A 16,185-nucleotide genomic window follows, 5' to 3' on the forward strand; every position below is an offset into this window, starting at 1 on the left:
AGACTGCAGGTTTCATCACTGTCCAACCAAAATTCGCTGAACCAGCACTAAATTAACATTCAAAACTACACTTCATGTTTAAAAAACAGATGATCAGGGGATTTGTGTTTACATCTTTTTAGTGTAATCTGTTCACCTGCTGTTTTAGCTGTTTGGTGGTTGTTGAGATGGTTTTGTGAATTTTAGCTGAGATTCTGACATTTCTGTAGATACCACACATGTCTAATTACTTTGTATAGCATGAATGGCCATAACGAGGTTTTTAACAGTAAGAAAAGTTGTAAAACTTCAGAAAATATAGTTAAAAGTCAAAAACCTTCTATGTCTGGTCGCTTGTGGTAAGGTGCAGATCAAACGAGTAAAGAATGACGTTATAATTATAAATGGCTTCAACAACACATTCAGGCCTGTGAGACTCATTCAGACACTGAGCCGTGGCTCTGTGCTATATGCACATATTTCTGCATCTCTGCCATTCAGACACACTTTATATAGTTTATTTTATGTAGTATTCAATACTGAACTGTACATTTAGTCTTTTTAAAGGCAGCAAGTTTTATTCAGTGTTTTCATAAAAGCCTTATTTTTCTCCATTTACTGCTATTAGGAAGAACACACGTGAGGTTTAAGACCTGGACAACTTTGAAACCTTTTGTCCTCCACAATGGAAAATGGGTGGGAAAAAAAATGGGTCTCACTTTAGCCAGCTCCTAATTTTATCATTTCTACTGTCAGCATCTCCTGTATATCTCCTATATAAATTTTGCACTCAGCTTTGTGGTCTCCAATATCACTGAAATGCAGCCAGATGCTGCTCATTGTGCCTTTTCACTCTTTCCTGACACGCTTGCATTTCAATACAGCTCCCATTTCTCTGTGTACCTGGTCTCTAACACTACCCTTGCTGTCTATGGGACATTTCCGTCTTCTTTCACATAATGGTATGATCCCAGTCTATCTCTTAAAGTGTTTGGCCAAATGGTTTGCTCATCAGAATAAAATCTAAGCCGTGCTCACATTGATTATCAGCAAGCCTGAAAATTCATCAATATTTGACATATGAAATTATCTCAAGGGCTGGAGTTGGCTCACGGGCCATATGTTTGACACCCCTGGTTTACACAGTTTGGTATTCAATGTACAAGTGAGTTAGCTCTCAGCTAACTAGCAGACAAGCTAACTACTGGGACTGCGTCTTTCTAACAAGAGCGTCAGACACTCAGACTGGTTTTCTTTGTGGATGATGATGTGTTCTTACACTGATCCTTCATGCTAATGCTGCCATCCACCCACTGCTCCTGGATTCCTCATCATCATCTCCATCAGCCCTCACAATACTCCACCTTCATCAGCTTCATGTTCAGGAGCCTGGATGGACAGTAATTCTTTCCATGGGTTATGGTGGGACATTGAGAGCTGAAGTCAAACAGCAGTGAGAAATGAAAGACTGATTCATTTCTATTTAGTCTTGTGATGTGCAGCTTTGTTCAGAGCATTAAGGCACAGCAAAGATTACTGAGGTCATAGAGTCCCTGATGAAACCTGTGTGCTTATAGAAACTGAAACCAGATGAACCAGAATAGAAGGACATTAAAATGAAGTGTCAGCTACACAAAAGCAAAGCTGTTCAGTTGTTAGTGTGAGTTATTTAAATGGAGGATGGAGTCAGACTTTAAGCTGCTGGACTCAGTCACTATATCCTGTTCTCCTCATAGAACCTGGATACACAGACTCACCTGTGACACAGTGACACACAGTGTGGGCTACACACACATTAGAAAGTGGATCAGTCACACTTGTGCAATCATTTGTTGTGCTGGGCAACCATTAACACTTTGAATCACATTAATGGCTTTGTTACAGCAACATTCAATCATGAGTTCAAAAGTAGTGTATTGTGTACTTATTTTAATAGTACTGCAGTATGAGAAGTGCAACATTCGGTGTGCAGAAACAGATGAAATGACAAATTCAAATGACGCAGAGCATTCATTTACTTATATCCACAAACATGTCCTCTACATATTCATGCTGTATTTACACACACATACAGAGGCTGTTTGTCTCTCACACACAGACAGGACACTGAGAAATACATCATGTTAAATATACCTGCAGGCTTCCAGCTGTGCACTTTGTCCCTGTTAGCTGTGATTGCCATGGCAACCTTGGTGTTGTGCGCGATGCAGGGACGTGTTCAAAGGCAGACGTCTGGCAGCAGCATCATATTTGATGCACTATCTGTACTGAGTGTGCTGACTTTATTTCAAATGTCCCACTGCTGTGCAACATGAATCACATGTTCTGCACGTTTCTGTAACTCCCAGGTAACCATGGTTACCCAGCTACGTCCAGTAGTCTCCAAACTAAGAACGTTCCTCAGACCGACTTCTTCAACAACACTAATCGGCCTGAAGTTTGTAGCTACTCACTTCACTGTGGCGTATGTTAGTTTGTCTTTCTTTGGTTTATCTAGACTCCTCCCACAAGCTGAATCTACGTAGTCTGCCCAAGCCTCCCACCTCTATTTGTTTGGATGGTTTGTTTGCTGCCATCAACAGCGTGTAATGCATTTAAGTGATACTTCAGACATGAAGCACTCCGGTGATAATAAACTCAACTTTGCTTCCAGATAACTTTAGTTGTATCAACACTGCCTGCTGGAACAGTTTAAAATGAACACGTCAAAAATCTGTACCTGTCTCCATGTTTCTGTCCCCGCCCCTTTCTTTCTGTCCTGGGTCATGTGAGCACTGCGGTAGTATTAGGCCCACCCTCAATGCTCTCATTGGTTGAGGCGCATAATGATGCCCATTTCAAACCAGCACTGATCAACATCCCTCCTGTGACCCATGGCTTTTATATTCAGAGCCAGTGAGCACTTTCACAATAATCATGATTTTAAAAACTGTGATTAAAATAATTGCTGACGTTAATCAATTAACGAGTTAACGAGATAATAACAGGTTAAGTTGCTCTAATAATTAGACTTTGGTGACTAACTGATGTGAACTCCATGTTTCCTTTGTTGGACTGTGGGCGAGTGTCAGAACTGAATGTACTGAGTAACATGTAGAGTTTAAATATGTGTCAGTTCCAGTTTTAGAGCTCTAAAGTGCAGCTATCATGTTAGGAATATGTTAGGAATAGACAGTAACACTGAGCACACTGAGGTCAAATCTTTATTTTACCACTCGCTGCATTCTTGATGTTCATGAATTCAGCAAGTTCATGATTGTCTGCAGCATTAATCTCATATTTCCATTAAAAGTGTTGAATTTGACTGTTTGATGTTCTTTATGATCTCTGGCACCAGTTCATCTGTAGCCTGAGCTCAGTCCATCCATTTAGTGAAATGATGTTTAAAGGTCTCCTTGTTCTGTGAGTGTGCACAGATCCTGAAGCAGAAAGCCTGGGTTAACAGAGAAATGATCATCGCTGTGATGATGCTCATCATCTCTGACTGGGATTTGAGGTTTTGTCAAAGCAGCAAAGAAAGCCTGGCTATGTTGGACTGGGTGTGGAAGCAGCTCCCAGTTTGAGTTCAGGAGACAGACACCCTCTCTACTTTGAAGATCAGCTTCAAACTTTCCTTTTTGATAAAGCTTATAGTTCGAGCTGGATCAGGTGACCCTGAACCATCCCTTGGTTATGCTGCTATAGGCTCAAGCTATTGGTGGACTTCCCATGATGCTCTGCTTTCTTCTCTCCTCTCTTCACTCCTGATGCTTTCATATGTCACTACTGCATGTCCTTAACTTTTGTCTTCTGTCTCCTTAGTTTGTGTTTGGTTCTTGTCTCTGAGCTCATCTCTTCTCTTTCCACTCACCCTGCAACCAGTCATGGTAGATGCTCCTCCTGGAGCCTGTTTTCACTGGGAGGATCTTTGTGTCAAAGGGAGTTCTTCTTCCCACCATCACCAAGTGCTGCTCACAGTGGATTGTCTGATGTTTGGGGCTTTCTCTCTAATATTGAAGGCTGTTACCTTACACTGTTAAACAGCTTCAGATGACTGTTGTTGTCTGTTGGGTATTGTCACTTATAAATAAAGTTACATCGAATGGATGTAAATGGATAGATGTTATTGTGGCAAAGAGAAAATGATTGTTGACAGATAGATTGTTGTTTTGTGTGTCTGCAGTCTGTCAGGCTGTCTGATCACAGAGGAAGGCTGTACTTCTCTGGACTCAGCTCTGAGCTCAAACCCCTCCCATCTGAGAGAGCTGGACCTGAGCTATAATCATCCAGGTGACTCAGGAATGAAGCTGATGTCGGCTGGACTGAAGGATCCAGGCTGGAGACTGGACACTCTCAGGTATGAAGAATGTCTGATAGAGGAGGAAGAACTGGAAACATTTAGTGTGTCCTTCACTCACTTCCTGTTTGTTTGCTGCAGATGAGACATGAACAATCACACATGCAGGAATATTTTCAGGGACAGACACACTAGTCTAGCTAGATAGTACATGGATATTTATGTAGGGGTCTCCAAGGAGTCTGTTTGCAGGAACATTTAGGTCACTGGTGTACCTGAGATAGATGTCAGTGTACCTAATAAACTGTCAGCTAACATTTGGAAATGGAAGCTTAAATAATGACAAACTCTACATTCACAGCTGAATTCACAATAAATTTGTTCTCAAGTGCACATTTTTCTGTTATTGTTCTCAAACAAAAGAATGAGAATAAAATATTGATTCTAACAGGGGCCCATAAACAGCATTAGCTTAGCAGCATTAGCTTATCAGAGTTTCCATCATGGTCTACTTAGTATTAACTCCTCACTAATATAATGCTAATTCACATCAAATTAGCATTAGATTTAGCATTAGCTGCTAGCATCAGCCTACCTAGCACTAGCTGCTCACATTGTTAGCTGGTAATAACTATTCACCCCTAATTAGAATTAGCCGCTAATGGCAGCATACTTAGCATTAACTCCTCACATCGTTATAATGCAAATGAGGCTAACTTACATTAAATTAGACTGCTGTTATTAGCTAATGCTATTTAGAAGTAGCTGCTCACATAGTTATAAAGCAAAGGAAAACGATATGAGCATTAGGTTCTAATGCGTATTTGCCTTAAATTAGACGTAGGTGCTAATGGTGGCCTACTTAGCATTAAGTAATGCTAGGAAAAAGAGTGTTAGCATTAGCTACTCACATTGTTAAAAAGTAAGTGTTAGCATTAGTGCACAATGCTAATTCACATCAAATTAGCATTAGTTAATAACGGCATCCTATTTAGCATTAGCAGATAATGTTGACCTTGGCCCACTGGAAAAGTTAAGAACTAAAGATTTAGGAGTGTTTCTCGATAGCTCTTTCTCATTTGAGAAACAAATAAATTCTGTTATTGAAACCAGCTGTAAGGTTTATATTGTTGATTGTCATTTATGTTTAGAAATATTTACTCATATATGCTTAGAGTTTTATAATCAATTGCATGATGATAGAGGTTTGATCCTTAGTAGTCTATAAAGACTTTGTGTGCCTTCCAGAGTGCTCTGGCATGCACACACCACTTGGGGCCATGAGAGAGGTCGTACCCTCTCTTACTGATTTATGGTGTAGGACAGGGGTCTCAAACTCAATTTAGCTGGGGGCCGCTGCAGGCAGAGTCTGGGTGAGGCTGGGCAGCATTAGGTTTTCCACAAGAAAGGCATGGTTAAAAAATTCCAATCTTCTCAAATCTCTTTATTTTTATTTTTTTAACACAAAATATGAAAAATAAATGAACAAATGAAGAATTAATAAGAAAATAAATCAATCTGTAATACATAAATAAAATAATAATAAGATATTTTTAGTCAGTGAACTTATGTGTTTTTTTCAGTCTTCTATATCTGCTGTATTTAGATTGAAATGTCTGTATTAACAGTTCTATAACCTTCTTCTGAACATGAATGGAACACTGTAGAAAATGAACTGTTCTTCTGAACATGGCTTCTCTTGCCTACTCCTTGCTGCTAGAGACCTGGCAGCGTTTCCTCTCGCATAGCCGAGCCAGATTTGGCCTGAGGGAGGAAGCAGTTGCAACCCTCAGTATGTCTTGAAGATGATCATCCGTAAGTCTGGACCTGTACTTGGACTTATTGAAGTTCAAAGTGGAGAAGAGCTTTTCGCACAAGTATGTGCTACCAAAAAGGCACATGGTCCGCTTGAACATTCGGGAAAGCCGAGGGAAACTAGGGCTCAATTCTCTCAAAAATTGTCCAAGCTTGTCTACTTTTCCACTCAACTCCCTGAACTTTGCCTGAGTTCAGAGTTGCACTGCAGCTCAATGAGCTCCATTTGAAGCACAGAAGGGGCATCTTGCACATCAAAGGAGAAGGGGTCCGCAAAAATTTGAAAGGTGGCTCTGTGTGTCTTGAAGTCAGCAAATCTGTGATCAAATTCCTCCTGTAGCCTCAAAATGACATCAACATACTTGTCAGCACTGAATGGTGTGCCTGCATCCACGAGTGCCTTGCATGCTGGGAAATGGCAAAGGTTTGTCTGAGAGAGCTGAGCTTTCCAGAGCGCAAGTTTTGTGGAGAATGCTCTCACGTTGTCATAGGCAGCACTGACAAGTTGCCCCATGCCTTGTAACGTCTTGTTCAGTACATTAAGCTCATGTGTTATATCAACAAGAAAAGCTAAGTCCATGAGCCATTTGGGATCAGTTAGCACAGGAACACTAACTCCATCCTTCTCCATGAAGGCTTCACTTCTGCTCTCAACTCAAAAAGTCTCTTTAATACATTTCCCCTGCTGAGCCAACGTACCTCAGTGAAGTCGAGCACATCCCCATATTCTGACTCCATTTCCTCTAAAAAAGCACAGAACCTTCGGTGCTTTAAGCCCCTGGATCTGATTTGGTTGATGCATTTCACAACAATAGACATCACATTGTCAAACTTCAGGCATTTGCTGCAAAGGACCTGCTGATGGATAATGCAGTGCAGAGCAATGGCCTCCTCCACGCCTTCCTCTTCCAGTTTTTTTGAACAAGTGCCACCAGTCCATTTTTCCTCCCTGTCATTGATGGCGCTCCATCTGTTGTTATTCCAACAAACCTCTTCCATGGCAAACCAACATTCTCAATGGCATCACACAGCTTGTAAATATCTGCTGAGCGGTGGTCTGGCCATGCATTGGAATTACTGTGAGCAGCTCCTCCATCACTTCAAAACTGTCATCAACACCACGGACATACATTGGGAGCTGGGCAGTGTCGGTGATGTCTGTGGCCTCATCAAGAGCAACTGAGTATACACTGAAACATTTGGCTTTCTCACACAGTTGGTCATAAATGTCACTTGACAGGTCAGAAATGTGATCTGCTGCGGTGTTGGCAGAAAGGCTGATGTTGCTAAACTGACCTTTCTTTCCCGGACAGACTATATTTGCAGCCTGCAATATGCACTTTTAGACAAATTCACCTTCTGTGAATGGCTTCCCTGCTTTAGCAATCATCTCACTAACCACGTGGCTTCGACTGCTGCATTATTGTCTTTGGTTGCTTTCTTGAAGAAATCTTGCTGCCTCAGTAGATCTGTTTTAAGACTGGCAACCCGGTTCGCTCTCTCGTCTCCCTGGTATTTTGCATCCACCTCAGCATGTCTAGTTGTGTAATGACGTTTCAAATTGTATTCCTTGTGCACCGCAACTTTTTCTGTGCAAATAAGACAGGTCGGGGTGCCCCTGTGCTCAACAAAGGAATAGTGCATTTCCCACTTTTCATGAAATTGTCGGTGCTCATCACCAACCTTTCTCTTCACCGCAGGTTTTGAAAAAGACATGTTTGGGGCCATGTAACATTTATAATTCTACTTGGTGTCCGCGTTTGCCCAATAGAAAGGAGGAAGCCAGCCAGGCACAGAAAAGAAAGAAACACTCCAGGGCAACGCTGCTGTAACTTTTACTCATTGAGAAATGTTTCCCTGCTTGCATCAAGCCCGGCTGGTGTCCCCTGAGATCCATATCCAACCCTGATTGGTGGGTTAATTCAGCTCCGCACACAACACTGTAAAGTGTCATACATTATCAAACTAACATTAAATTTTCATATTAAGGTGGGGGCCAAAAACGAACGTCCTGTGGGCCGCAATTGGCCCGCGGGCCGTGAGTTTGAGACCCCTGGTGTAGGAGGACACCTACTCTTTGTCTGCTTAAGTATAAGAACCCTTTGTTAGGGGGACCACTGGACTCTTAGCACCAGCTTTGGGGTCACAGGGTGACATCTGGAACACACACACACACACACACACACACATACCTACACTATGCACAGACTGGTACTCTTTGTTCATACCTGTGTAAGACGTCATATGTTAATGAACTTATGCATATTCATGTAACCTCAATAAAGAGCAGTGTTACGAGGGAGCAGACGAGAGCGACTGAGGTCAAGTGAAGGAACGGCGCTGTCACAGTTCTCTCCCTCATGAATTGTCTGGTTCCAGCGGTGGGTCTGTGCTAGACGACCCATCACCAGCTTTTTCCAGCTTTTTCCACTGGTTACCAGTACGTGGTAGAATCCACTTCCAGATCTTGTTGTTTGTCTTTAAATCTCTGAGTGATTGGCTCCATCTTATCTCTCTTTAACAAAATAATCCAAGTCGAGCCCTCAGGTCTGCAGATAAGTAGCTTCTGACCAGAACTAGACGTAAAAACAGAGGTGAGCTTTATCGATCGCTGCAGCCAAACTCTGGAACAGTCGCCCTTCACATCAGGTCATCACCAACACTCGACATTTTTAAAACCGGGTTGGAAACACATTTGTACTCTGTAGCTTTCAATTCTGATGAGTCTTTATAGTAATTACTGTGTATGTTTCCTATTTTCTCTCTACTCTGTGCAGCACTTTGACTCAACCTGTTTTTAAATGTGCTGATAAATAAATGTAGATTTCTTTGAATAAAACAGTGGAGCCGAGCTTTGAGCTCAGTGTGTAACAGTGTGTGTATGAGAGCCATGTAATGTCCATGTGTGCATGCTGACTGTGCTGCTCTGACCCCCCTCCTCCTTTCAGGGTGGAGCCTGCTGGAGTCCGATGGTTGACACCAGGTCTGAGGAAGTGTAAGTGTGTTTTTAATGGGATTCATGAAAACAAAGCAGCACACATTCAACCATCTTCATCATGTCAGGAGTCATCATCAAAGTGTCAATCAATGAACAGATGATGGATCAATAACTGCAGCTGGATTGTGTTTGTTCTCTCCATCAGATTCCTGTCAACTCACAATCGACACAAACACAGTGAACACAAACCTCCAACTGTCTGACAACAACAGGAAGGTGACATATGTGTGCGAGGAGGTTCAGTCATATCCTGATCATCCAGAAAGATTTGATGGTTTATTTCCTCAGCTGCTGTGTATAAATGGTCTGACTGGTCGCTGTTACTGGGAGGTCGAGTGGAGAGGAAGAGTTTTTATATCAGTGAGTTACAGAAGCATCAGAAGGAAAGGAGGCAGTGGTGACTGTTGGTTTGGATACAATGATCAGTCCTGGAGTCTGAGCTGCTCTGATGATGGTCCTCAGTCTGTCAGGCACAATAACAGAGAAACATCCATCTCCTCCTCCTCCTCCTCCTCCTCCTCCTCTGTCTCTAACAGAGCAGCAGTGTATGTGGACTGTCCTGCTGGCACTCTGTCCTTCTACAGAGTCTCCTCTGACACTCTGATCCACCTCCACACCTTCAACACCACATTCACTCAAACTCTTTATCCTGGGTTTATGTTCTGGTCTCCTGGTGCCTCAGTGTCCCTGTGCTGAGTGGGGTGTAAAGAGTGTCTCCTGTTACAGAAACACTCTGACTGTTGAACAGATAGTTCAGTCTGTACATGTCTGTCTCTTTCACTCACAAACACGTTTTCAGATTCATGGATTCAATCAGTTGATGTTTGAAACTCTTCTAAATGATTCCTTGTAAACTTCTTCCTCTTCAGTCACAAACAAACAGGAAGTGATGTCACATGTGTTCCTGTCCACACAGCAGAATTAGTCTATTGCTGACAGTGATGTACAAACAGAGTGAGCATTTCTGAGACCCAAAATAAACTGAGTAGTTCACTGAATGAACAATGGACTGTGAGCTCAGTTCCTTCATCATTAGTATGGATTATATATGTATATGTATTATATTAGTATCATATATATCAGGTGCTGCTGCTGCTGGTTTCAGTCATTGTGCAAATGTGCTGTTTGTAAGGTTGTAAAGCTGCAGTCAGCTGAGACTGAAGAAGTCACCTGATCAGTGAGCAAACGTTTCTGAAAACGTCCAGATGAACAGAATCAACCTTTTGGGATCAGCCAGCAATGCAGCATCATTGTTGTTCAGGTTCAGAGGTTTGCAGGAATGAACTGATGACCAGAAACAGCTGCAAAGTCCAATAAAATACCAGCTGGAGTTCAGCTGCATTTGAAGAAGTCAAAGAAAAGTAAGGATGGCAAAGGGCGATGTTTTCTTCCAAAGAACTGAAAACATGGTCGACGCCTCATTAGAAGAATAATCTGGACATTTGTGAGGAACTCTAACCAAGAAAGCAACGTCAAACAGATCCAACAGACAGTTTCCATGACTGGAAGTGTTGAGTGTAAAAATGCTACATTGCATTATTGCATCCTCTCACCACAGGAGGTGCTGTTGGCACCACTGATTGCTGATCAGCTGTTCTCTGATGATCTGATTGATACTGTGAATAACGGGACTCACTGAACTCTGTGACACAGTGAAGATTACAGAGTTTAACTTCAACATCTGACTGACGTCACACAGACAGAAGGATGAACCAGTGGGGCACAGAACACAGTTACTGGAGATACTGGATCAGCTCCATGTGAACCTCTGATGGAGAAGCTGCTGAGCCAGAGAAACATCAGGACATGACAGGCAGCTGCACTTATCTAACAACATGTAGCAGAGCTGATCTATGTTAGAGGATCTATCACAGCAGCTGAAGCCAAAGTCCAACACTGGATAGCAGCTGAGCCTGTGCTGAGTGTAGTGTTACAGGAAAAGGGCAGAAACACTGACACTGGTAGCTCACAGTGATGCTGACTGGGGCACAGAGCTGAATGATGCAGCATCAGGACACTGTTTCAGTCTGACTGACAGAGAAACCTGTAGCTGTATCTACATGTGAGGCAGAGGCTACACAAGCAGCTTTCTATGTTTCACAGTGACTGAGATCTTCAGTGGGGGTGGACATGCTCCTGTACAGACCTCTGAGGAGAACCAAGGTGCAGTCAAAGAGTCCAGTCTGTCCTCACAGATGTGAACATGTGGTTTCATCAGGTCTGCTGTCAGCTAGCAGGCTCACATCAGAATCACTGTTCCTGAAAAACACAGTCTGTGTGACATCATCAGTCAGCTGATCGTCCCAGATCTGAATGGTTTCTGTCTCTACTGAGGAAGTCAGAGAATATCACTGAGGTGTGGATCAGGTCTGAGTGAGCTGTGGAGGGACAGCTTTAAACAGTCCACAGGTCTCACGTCCTGCTCAGTCTGGTAGCAGATACCTCGTATTGTTCCAGATGTGCTGACATCACCAGCAGCAGCAGCACAGCTGTGTGATACGATGAATCTCAGTTATTGATCCAACACACAGTAAATACAAAGATCAGGATTTCTGAGAGGAATCATTATGAGTCTGAACACATGATCACTGAATGTTAGTCTCCACAATAATAAGCTAACACAACCAAACACAGCTTTCAGCTCTTATTTTGAAACTGGCTTATTTAGAGAGCTGTGATGTGAGCGTGCCTGGCTCTGAGGCACTTGGGTCAGCCTCTGTTGTTTAGAAGTGTTACAGACTGTGAATGACACAGACCTGTCAGTTTTCATGTTTGTCTGTAACACAGCTCAGGGGCTCCATGCTGAACGCATCCATCCAGTGTTATTGATCCAGTACTGATACCAGCATTGGGATCAATACTACAATACACAATCACATGTGTCCACGTGATGCAGTTTGAAGAGCAATAAGATGTCTCTGTATGAGGAGGCGGGGTCACAGGAGGTTCACAGAAACTCTGCAGCAGCATCATCAGCTCACATGGAAACTTTGATGATTCACTTCTGTGGTGTTTTTACAGAAACACGTCACAAAATTAGCTCCACCTGTTTTGTGTGTGAGCTTTGAGTTTCTTGTCTTCATCCTGGATTCTTGTGTTGCTGTTTTTACACACAGCAGATATTTCCTGGTTGCTTCCTTGATGACCACATGAAGCTTTCTGAAGCTTGGATTGAAAACGCTTCATTACTCAAAGCTTTCCAACACAGGCCTCTGTGCTGCCATCTGGTGGACAAACATATGAAGTGCAGCGTGAAGCTACAAATTAAACTGCTTCAGCTACGTTTATATATAACATACTATAACCTATATAACTATATGTATAGTGTATTATGTAGGTTTTAGAGCTGGGGGTAGAACTGCTGATGGCCTGGTTGTTATTTATGTTCCCCATGGTTCACCAGCTCTCACACAACATCAGCACCAATGATCCACGTCCTTATAAACCTCTGAATCAGGTCCTGAAGCTGTGACGTCCTGAGTGAAGACCTCACTGATCACATGACTCTGGTCACCTGGACTCAGTGTTTCTGAAGCAGTGTGCTGGGTTTTTAAAAATACGTGGCTGCTGCCTGATGTTGGGCCCACAGAGGAAGACGACTCACTCGCTCTTCTTCACTTCCTCCTTAAACATGTGGAAGGAGAGCAAAGTGCTGCCAGACTCTTATTTCTGACAGGAGCAGAAGAAACCACAGCAAACTGTTCCAGTTCTTCATCTTCATCACAATCTATTTATTTCTGATGGTGTCTTCAGTCTGAGGGTTTGAAGTTTCCATGTCTGTGTGATGTGTGGTGTGAAGGCTGCTGGTTAAACTGGGACTCACTGTTTAAAGCACTGAGTGCTCATAGAGAGATGCTCCATGAGTCCCAGTACAGACTACAAACATGGTGGAAACTTAGCTTTGATATCCACACACTCTGCACGTCTGTGAGTAACTGTGATGAAGATGTGCAGAGATCTGTGTACAAACAGGAGAAAGACTGTAAAGACTCTGTGCTTCTAACAGCCTCTGTTAACATATGTGAGGCTGTTTGTTGTTGTTGCCATGGAGCTTTTCACTGTTTGGGTCAGCAGGTCATGTGATCAGGTTTGTTCTGTGAAAGCTGGACGATGGTTCAGTGTCAGGGTTTGTTTGCATTCATCAATAAATATCTAAATAAATCAAAGACTCCATGTTTGTTCTTTCATCATGTGACCTCTGCTCATCCATCTCTGTGTGTATCAGGATACATTTAGTTCATAATACACAGAAAAATCAGAGTTATTACCTGTAATAAATGTGAAAGTAAAGATTCCTGCAGTGATAACCAGGCAGGACTGAAACACATCCAAGCTGTCACCACGGTAACAGCACCGTCCATCCACAGGTGAGGGGAGGAGCAAAAAGAGGGACTTTCACCATTTTATACTAAAAACACTCAACTAATGTTTCTAATATGAAACAAATAAGCCCACATTAATGTGAGCATTTATTCAATAATAATAATCATGATTTCCTCCTGATCTCATTTCCATAGCAGAGAAAACTGTGGTGTATATTGAGGTGGAGGGTGTGGTCTATGGCTCAGGTGTAGAGTGAGGGTGGGGTGCACCACACAGTACTGAAAGACTCCAGCAGAGGGCGCTGTTAAGTCCTTATTGTAATACAGTTACTGTGTGCAGTTATACTTCATACATAATCTGCACTTATTTCCATCAGACATGCTGTCAGTAAATGATTGGTTTCTATTGATTCTACTTCCTGTTGACTAGTTTGATGACAGTGAAACAATCACAGCTGATTGTGTGATGATGTAAACTGTCACTGTTACATTCAGTGTGTGTGACATAATGTTAGTGCAGGGCTGATAACAGCCTGGTTCTGTTAGAAACACATGAACGTGTCCATAGATCAGTGTGTGTTTAACATGAGAGCTTCAGCCCTGCTGATGTGTTCAATAAAGACATGTAGGAAAACTGATGAGACTCTGAAATAACTCTTTATATTTATAATGTAACTCTGCATCAAAAGAACAACAAAGGATCCCAGACAGGTTTATGTGAACAAAGACGATTCTGATGTTTCTGTGTTTCTAACAGTTTGACATTATTAGTAAACAGACTGCAGTGAACAGGATTTATAAAGAGCTTATATATAAAGATATGACAGCTGTTTGACAAGTTTATCACTGTGTGTTTGGACCTGATCAGTCCAGCTGTTTACTTGAAATATCTTCATTTACCTGTTCTGTTATATTTATGTTCTTGTCTCTGTTGAAAAACACATTTTAATGTCCCTCAGATTTTTCTCCCAGATGAATAAATATAAAAATGACACAAACTGACTGCAGCTACTTTTTGTCCTTTCTGTCAAAAACCTTCATGTGACTCATGAGAGACACGTTTCAGCTGTTTGTGACAGATCAGAGGCCAACAAGTCATTTATAACACTTTCCATCATTGTTTAGCACAAACACATGTTGACACAGCAGCGGGGCCGCAGTGAGAGTCAGAGCGAGGAGATCAAAACTCCTGTTTGACCACAGCCTCAGTTTGTTCCTGCACTTCAAACACTTCCTGTTGTTGACTGGGTGGAGTCAGGAAGCCAGCGAGGCCCTGCAGGACTGAGACTGCAGACTGGGACGTGCTCTGTGATGGAGATCAACAGCATCACTGACTGTTTCTGTGAGGACACCATCATCCCAGCAGGGCTGTTTCCCAACAACAAGCCCTGGACCATCAGAGACCTGAAGCTGCTGCTGAATGAAAGAAGAGGATCTTCAGGTCTGGAACAAGGACGAGCTGAGAGTGTTAATAACGTTACTAATGTTCAGCTACACTTTACTAGGTCACATCTGTGACACACGTCACTTAAATAAAGAAGGAAATATTGGCTCTGTTTTATCTGCTGGGCCCAAAAGTGACTCCCCGTATTTAAACTGCTATGAATAACTTGTTGGTCTATAATATGTGAAACATGTGTCAAATGTCTCCATCATGAAAGATATCAGGTCATCTTGAGCCACAAAAACATTCCTATCATGAGGTAGAAGCTGGAATCAGTTTGTTGCAGACGTTTATATATCCGATATTTATCCAGTTAAAAGTTGAAATTCAAAAATGTCTTTTCAAGAGTCGTCTGTCCAAGAGGAGCAGAAACTGCAACAAATATAACAACAGTTATTTAAGGCTGTTTTAAATGGCCACAAAGGAGCAGATTGGTTATAATGCAGCTGCTTCAGAGGAATAAAGATGAAACACTGTTTTTATTTCATGTGTAACACCTTTCAGTAATGTGTTGACTAAAGTCTATTGACCAGTATAAGTAAAGACATCACACACACACACAAACACATGGAAACACTGAAACCTGTTTTTGGTGCAGCAGCGGTCCCAGCTGCTCGCCTTTATCTAGACTGGGTCGGCTGCTTATCTCAATATAATCAATGTTTAAAGTTTTGTTCTCAGTGTTTCTGTGTTGCTTCGTATAGGATCTCCCAGCATCATCACTGTGCTGTCCAATCATTGTGTGCTAGGTTACCCTTATAGTGCAATGTGTGTTTGCACAAAGAGAAGCATGTGTGTCAAATATAAATAAGCACAGAACAGAAAAAGCTGCTCGTTTCTTCTATTTAGAGTCAAGTTAGTGTTTTGTGTCTTTGTTTGAGGCCTAATGTCAAGCAGAGGTGTGTGTAACTGGACTGGTGTGTTATATGTGTGAAATGTGTGCTTCTCTTCAGCATCATCTTTGTCACTGCTGATTCCTTTGTGTCATCATTTGTTGAGAAGAGAGAACAGTTATAACGGAGGAGCAAAAGGAAGCCCTGAAATCTGCATCCAACAAGGAAGTGTTGGCTCACCAGTGATCCCAGCAGAGGCCACTGGTTTGGCTCCAGTTGTTCTAGATTCAATGATGTTGTTGCTACAGATACATGTTAGCATCTTTATTGTAGTAAAGTCTTGTAATGTGAAGATAGAAACAAGGCAGAAAACAGCTCCATGATCTGATCTTAATGATGTTGTTTTTATTTCTGTCTTTCAGAACTGGATTGGAAACTATCAAAGGTCTAAAAACAGCCTCAACCCTCCCAAAGAGCAAACTTTACACACGTCATCTTTCAGCTACAATCTTTGTTGC

General features: G+C 42.2%; 1 protein-coding gene across 1 annotated transcript in view; it reads left to right on the forward strand.

The window, feature by feature from the left end:
* LOC146490510 (NACHT, LRR and PYD domains-containing protein 3-like) overlaps positions 1-14,388 on the forward strand; it is a 117,939-nt gene extending 103,551 nt beyond the window's left edge. The window contains exons 11-13 of the mRNA XM_085153087.1: positions 4,142-4,315; positions 9,019-9,065; positions 9,214-14,388. Of these exons, the coding sequence (XP_085009213.1) occupies positions 4,142-4,315; positions 9,019-9,065; positions 9,214-9,764 (772 nt within the window). The 3' untranslated portion in view covers positions 9,765-14,388. The remainder of the gene's footprint in view (positions 1-4,141; positions 4,316-9,018; positions 9,066-9,213) is intronic.
* The last annotated feature ends 1,797 nt before the right edge of the window (positions 14,389-16,185 follow it).

The sequence above is a fragment of the Neolamprologus multifasciatus genome, unplaced genomic scaffold (genome assembly GCF_963576455.1).
Source record: "Neolamprologus multifasciatus unplaced genomic scaffold, fNeoMul1.2 chr03_unloc_1, whole genome shotgun sequence".
NCBI classification, from domain to species: Eukaryota; Metazoa; Chordata; class Actinopteri; order Cichliformes; family Cichlidae; genus Neolamprologus; species Neolamprologus multifasciatus.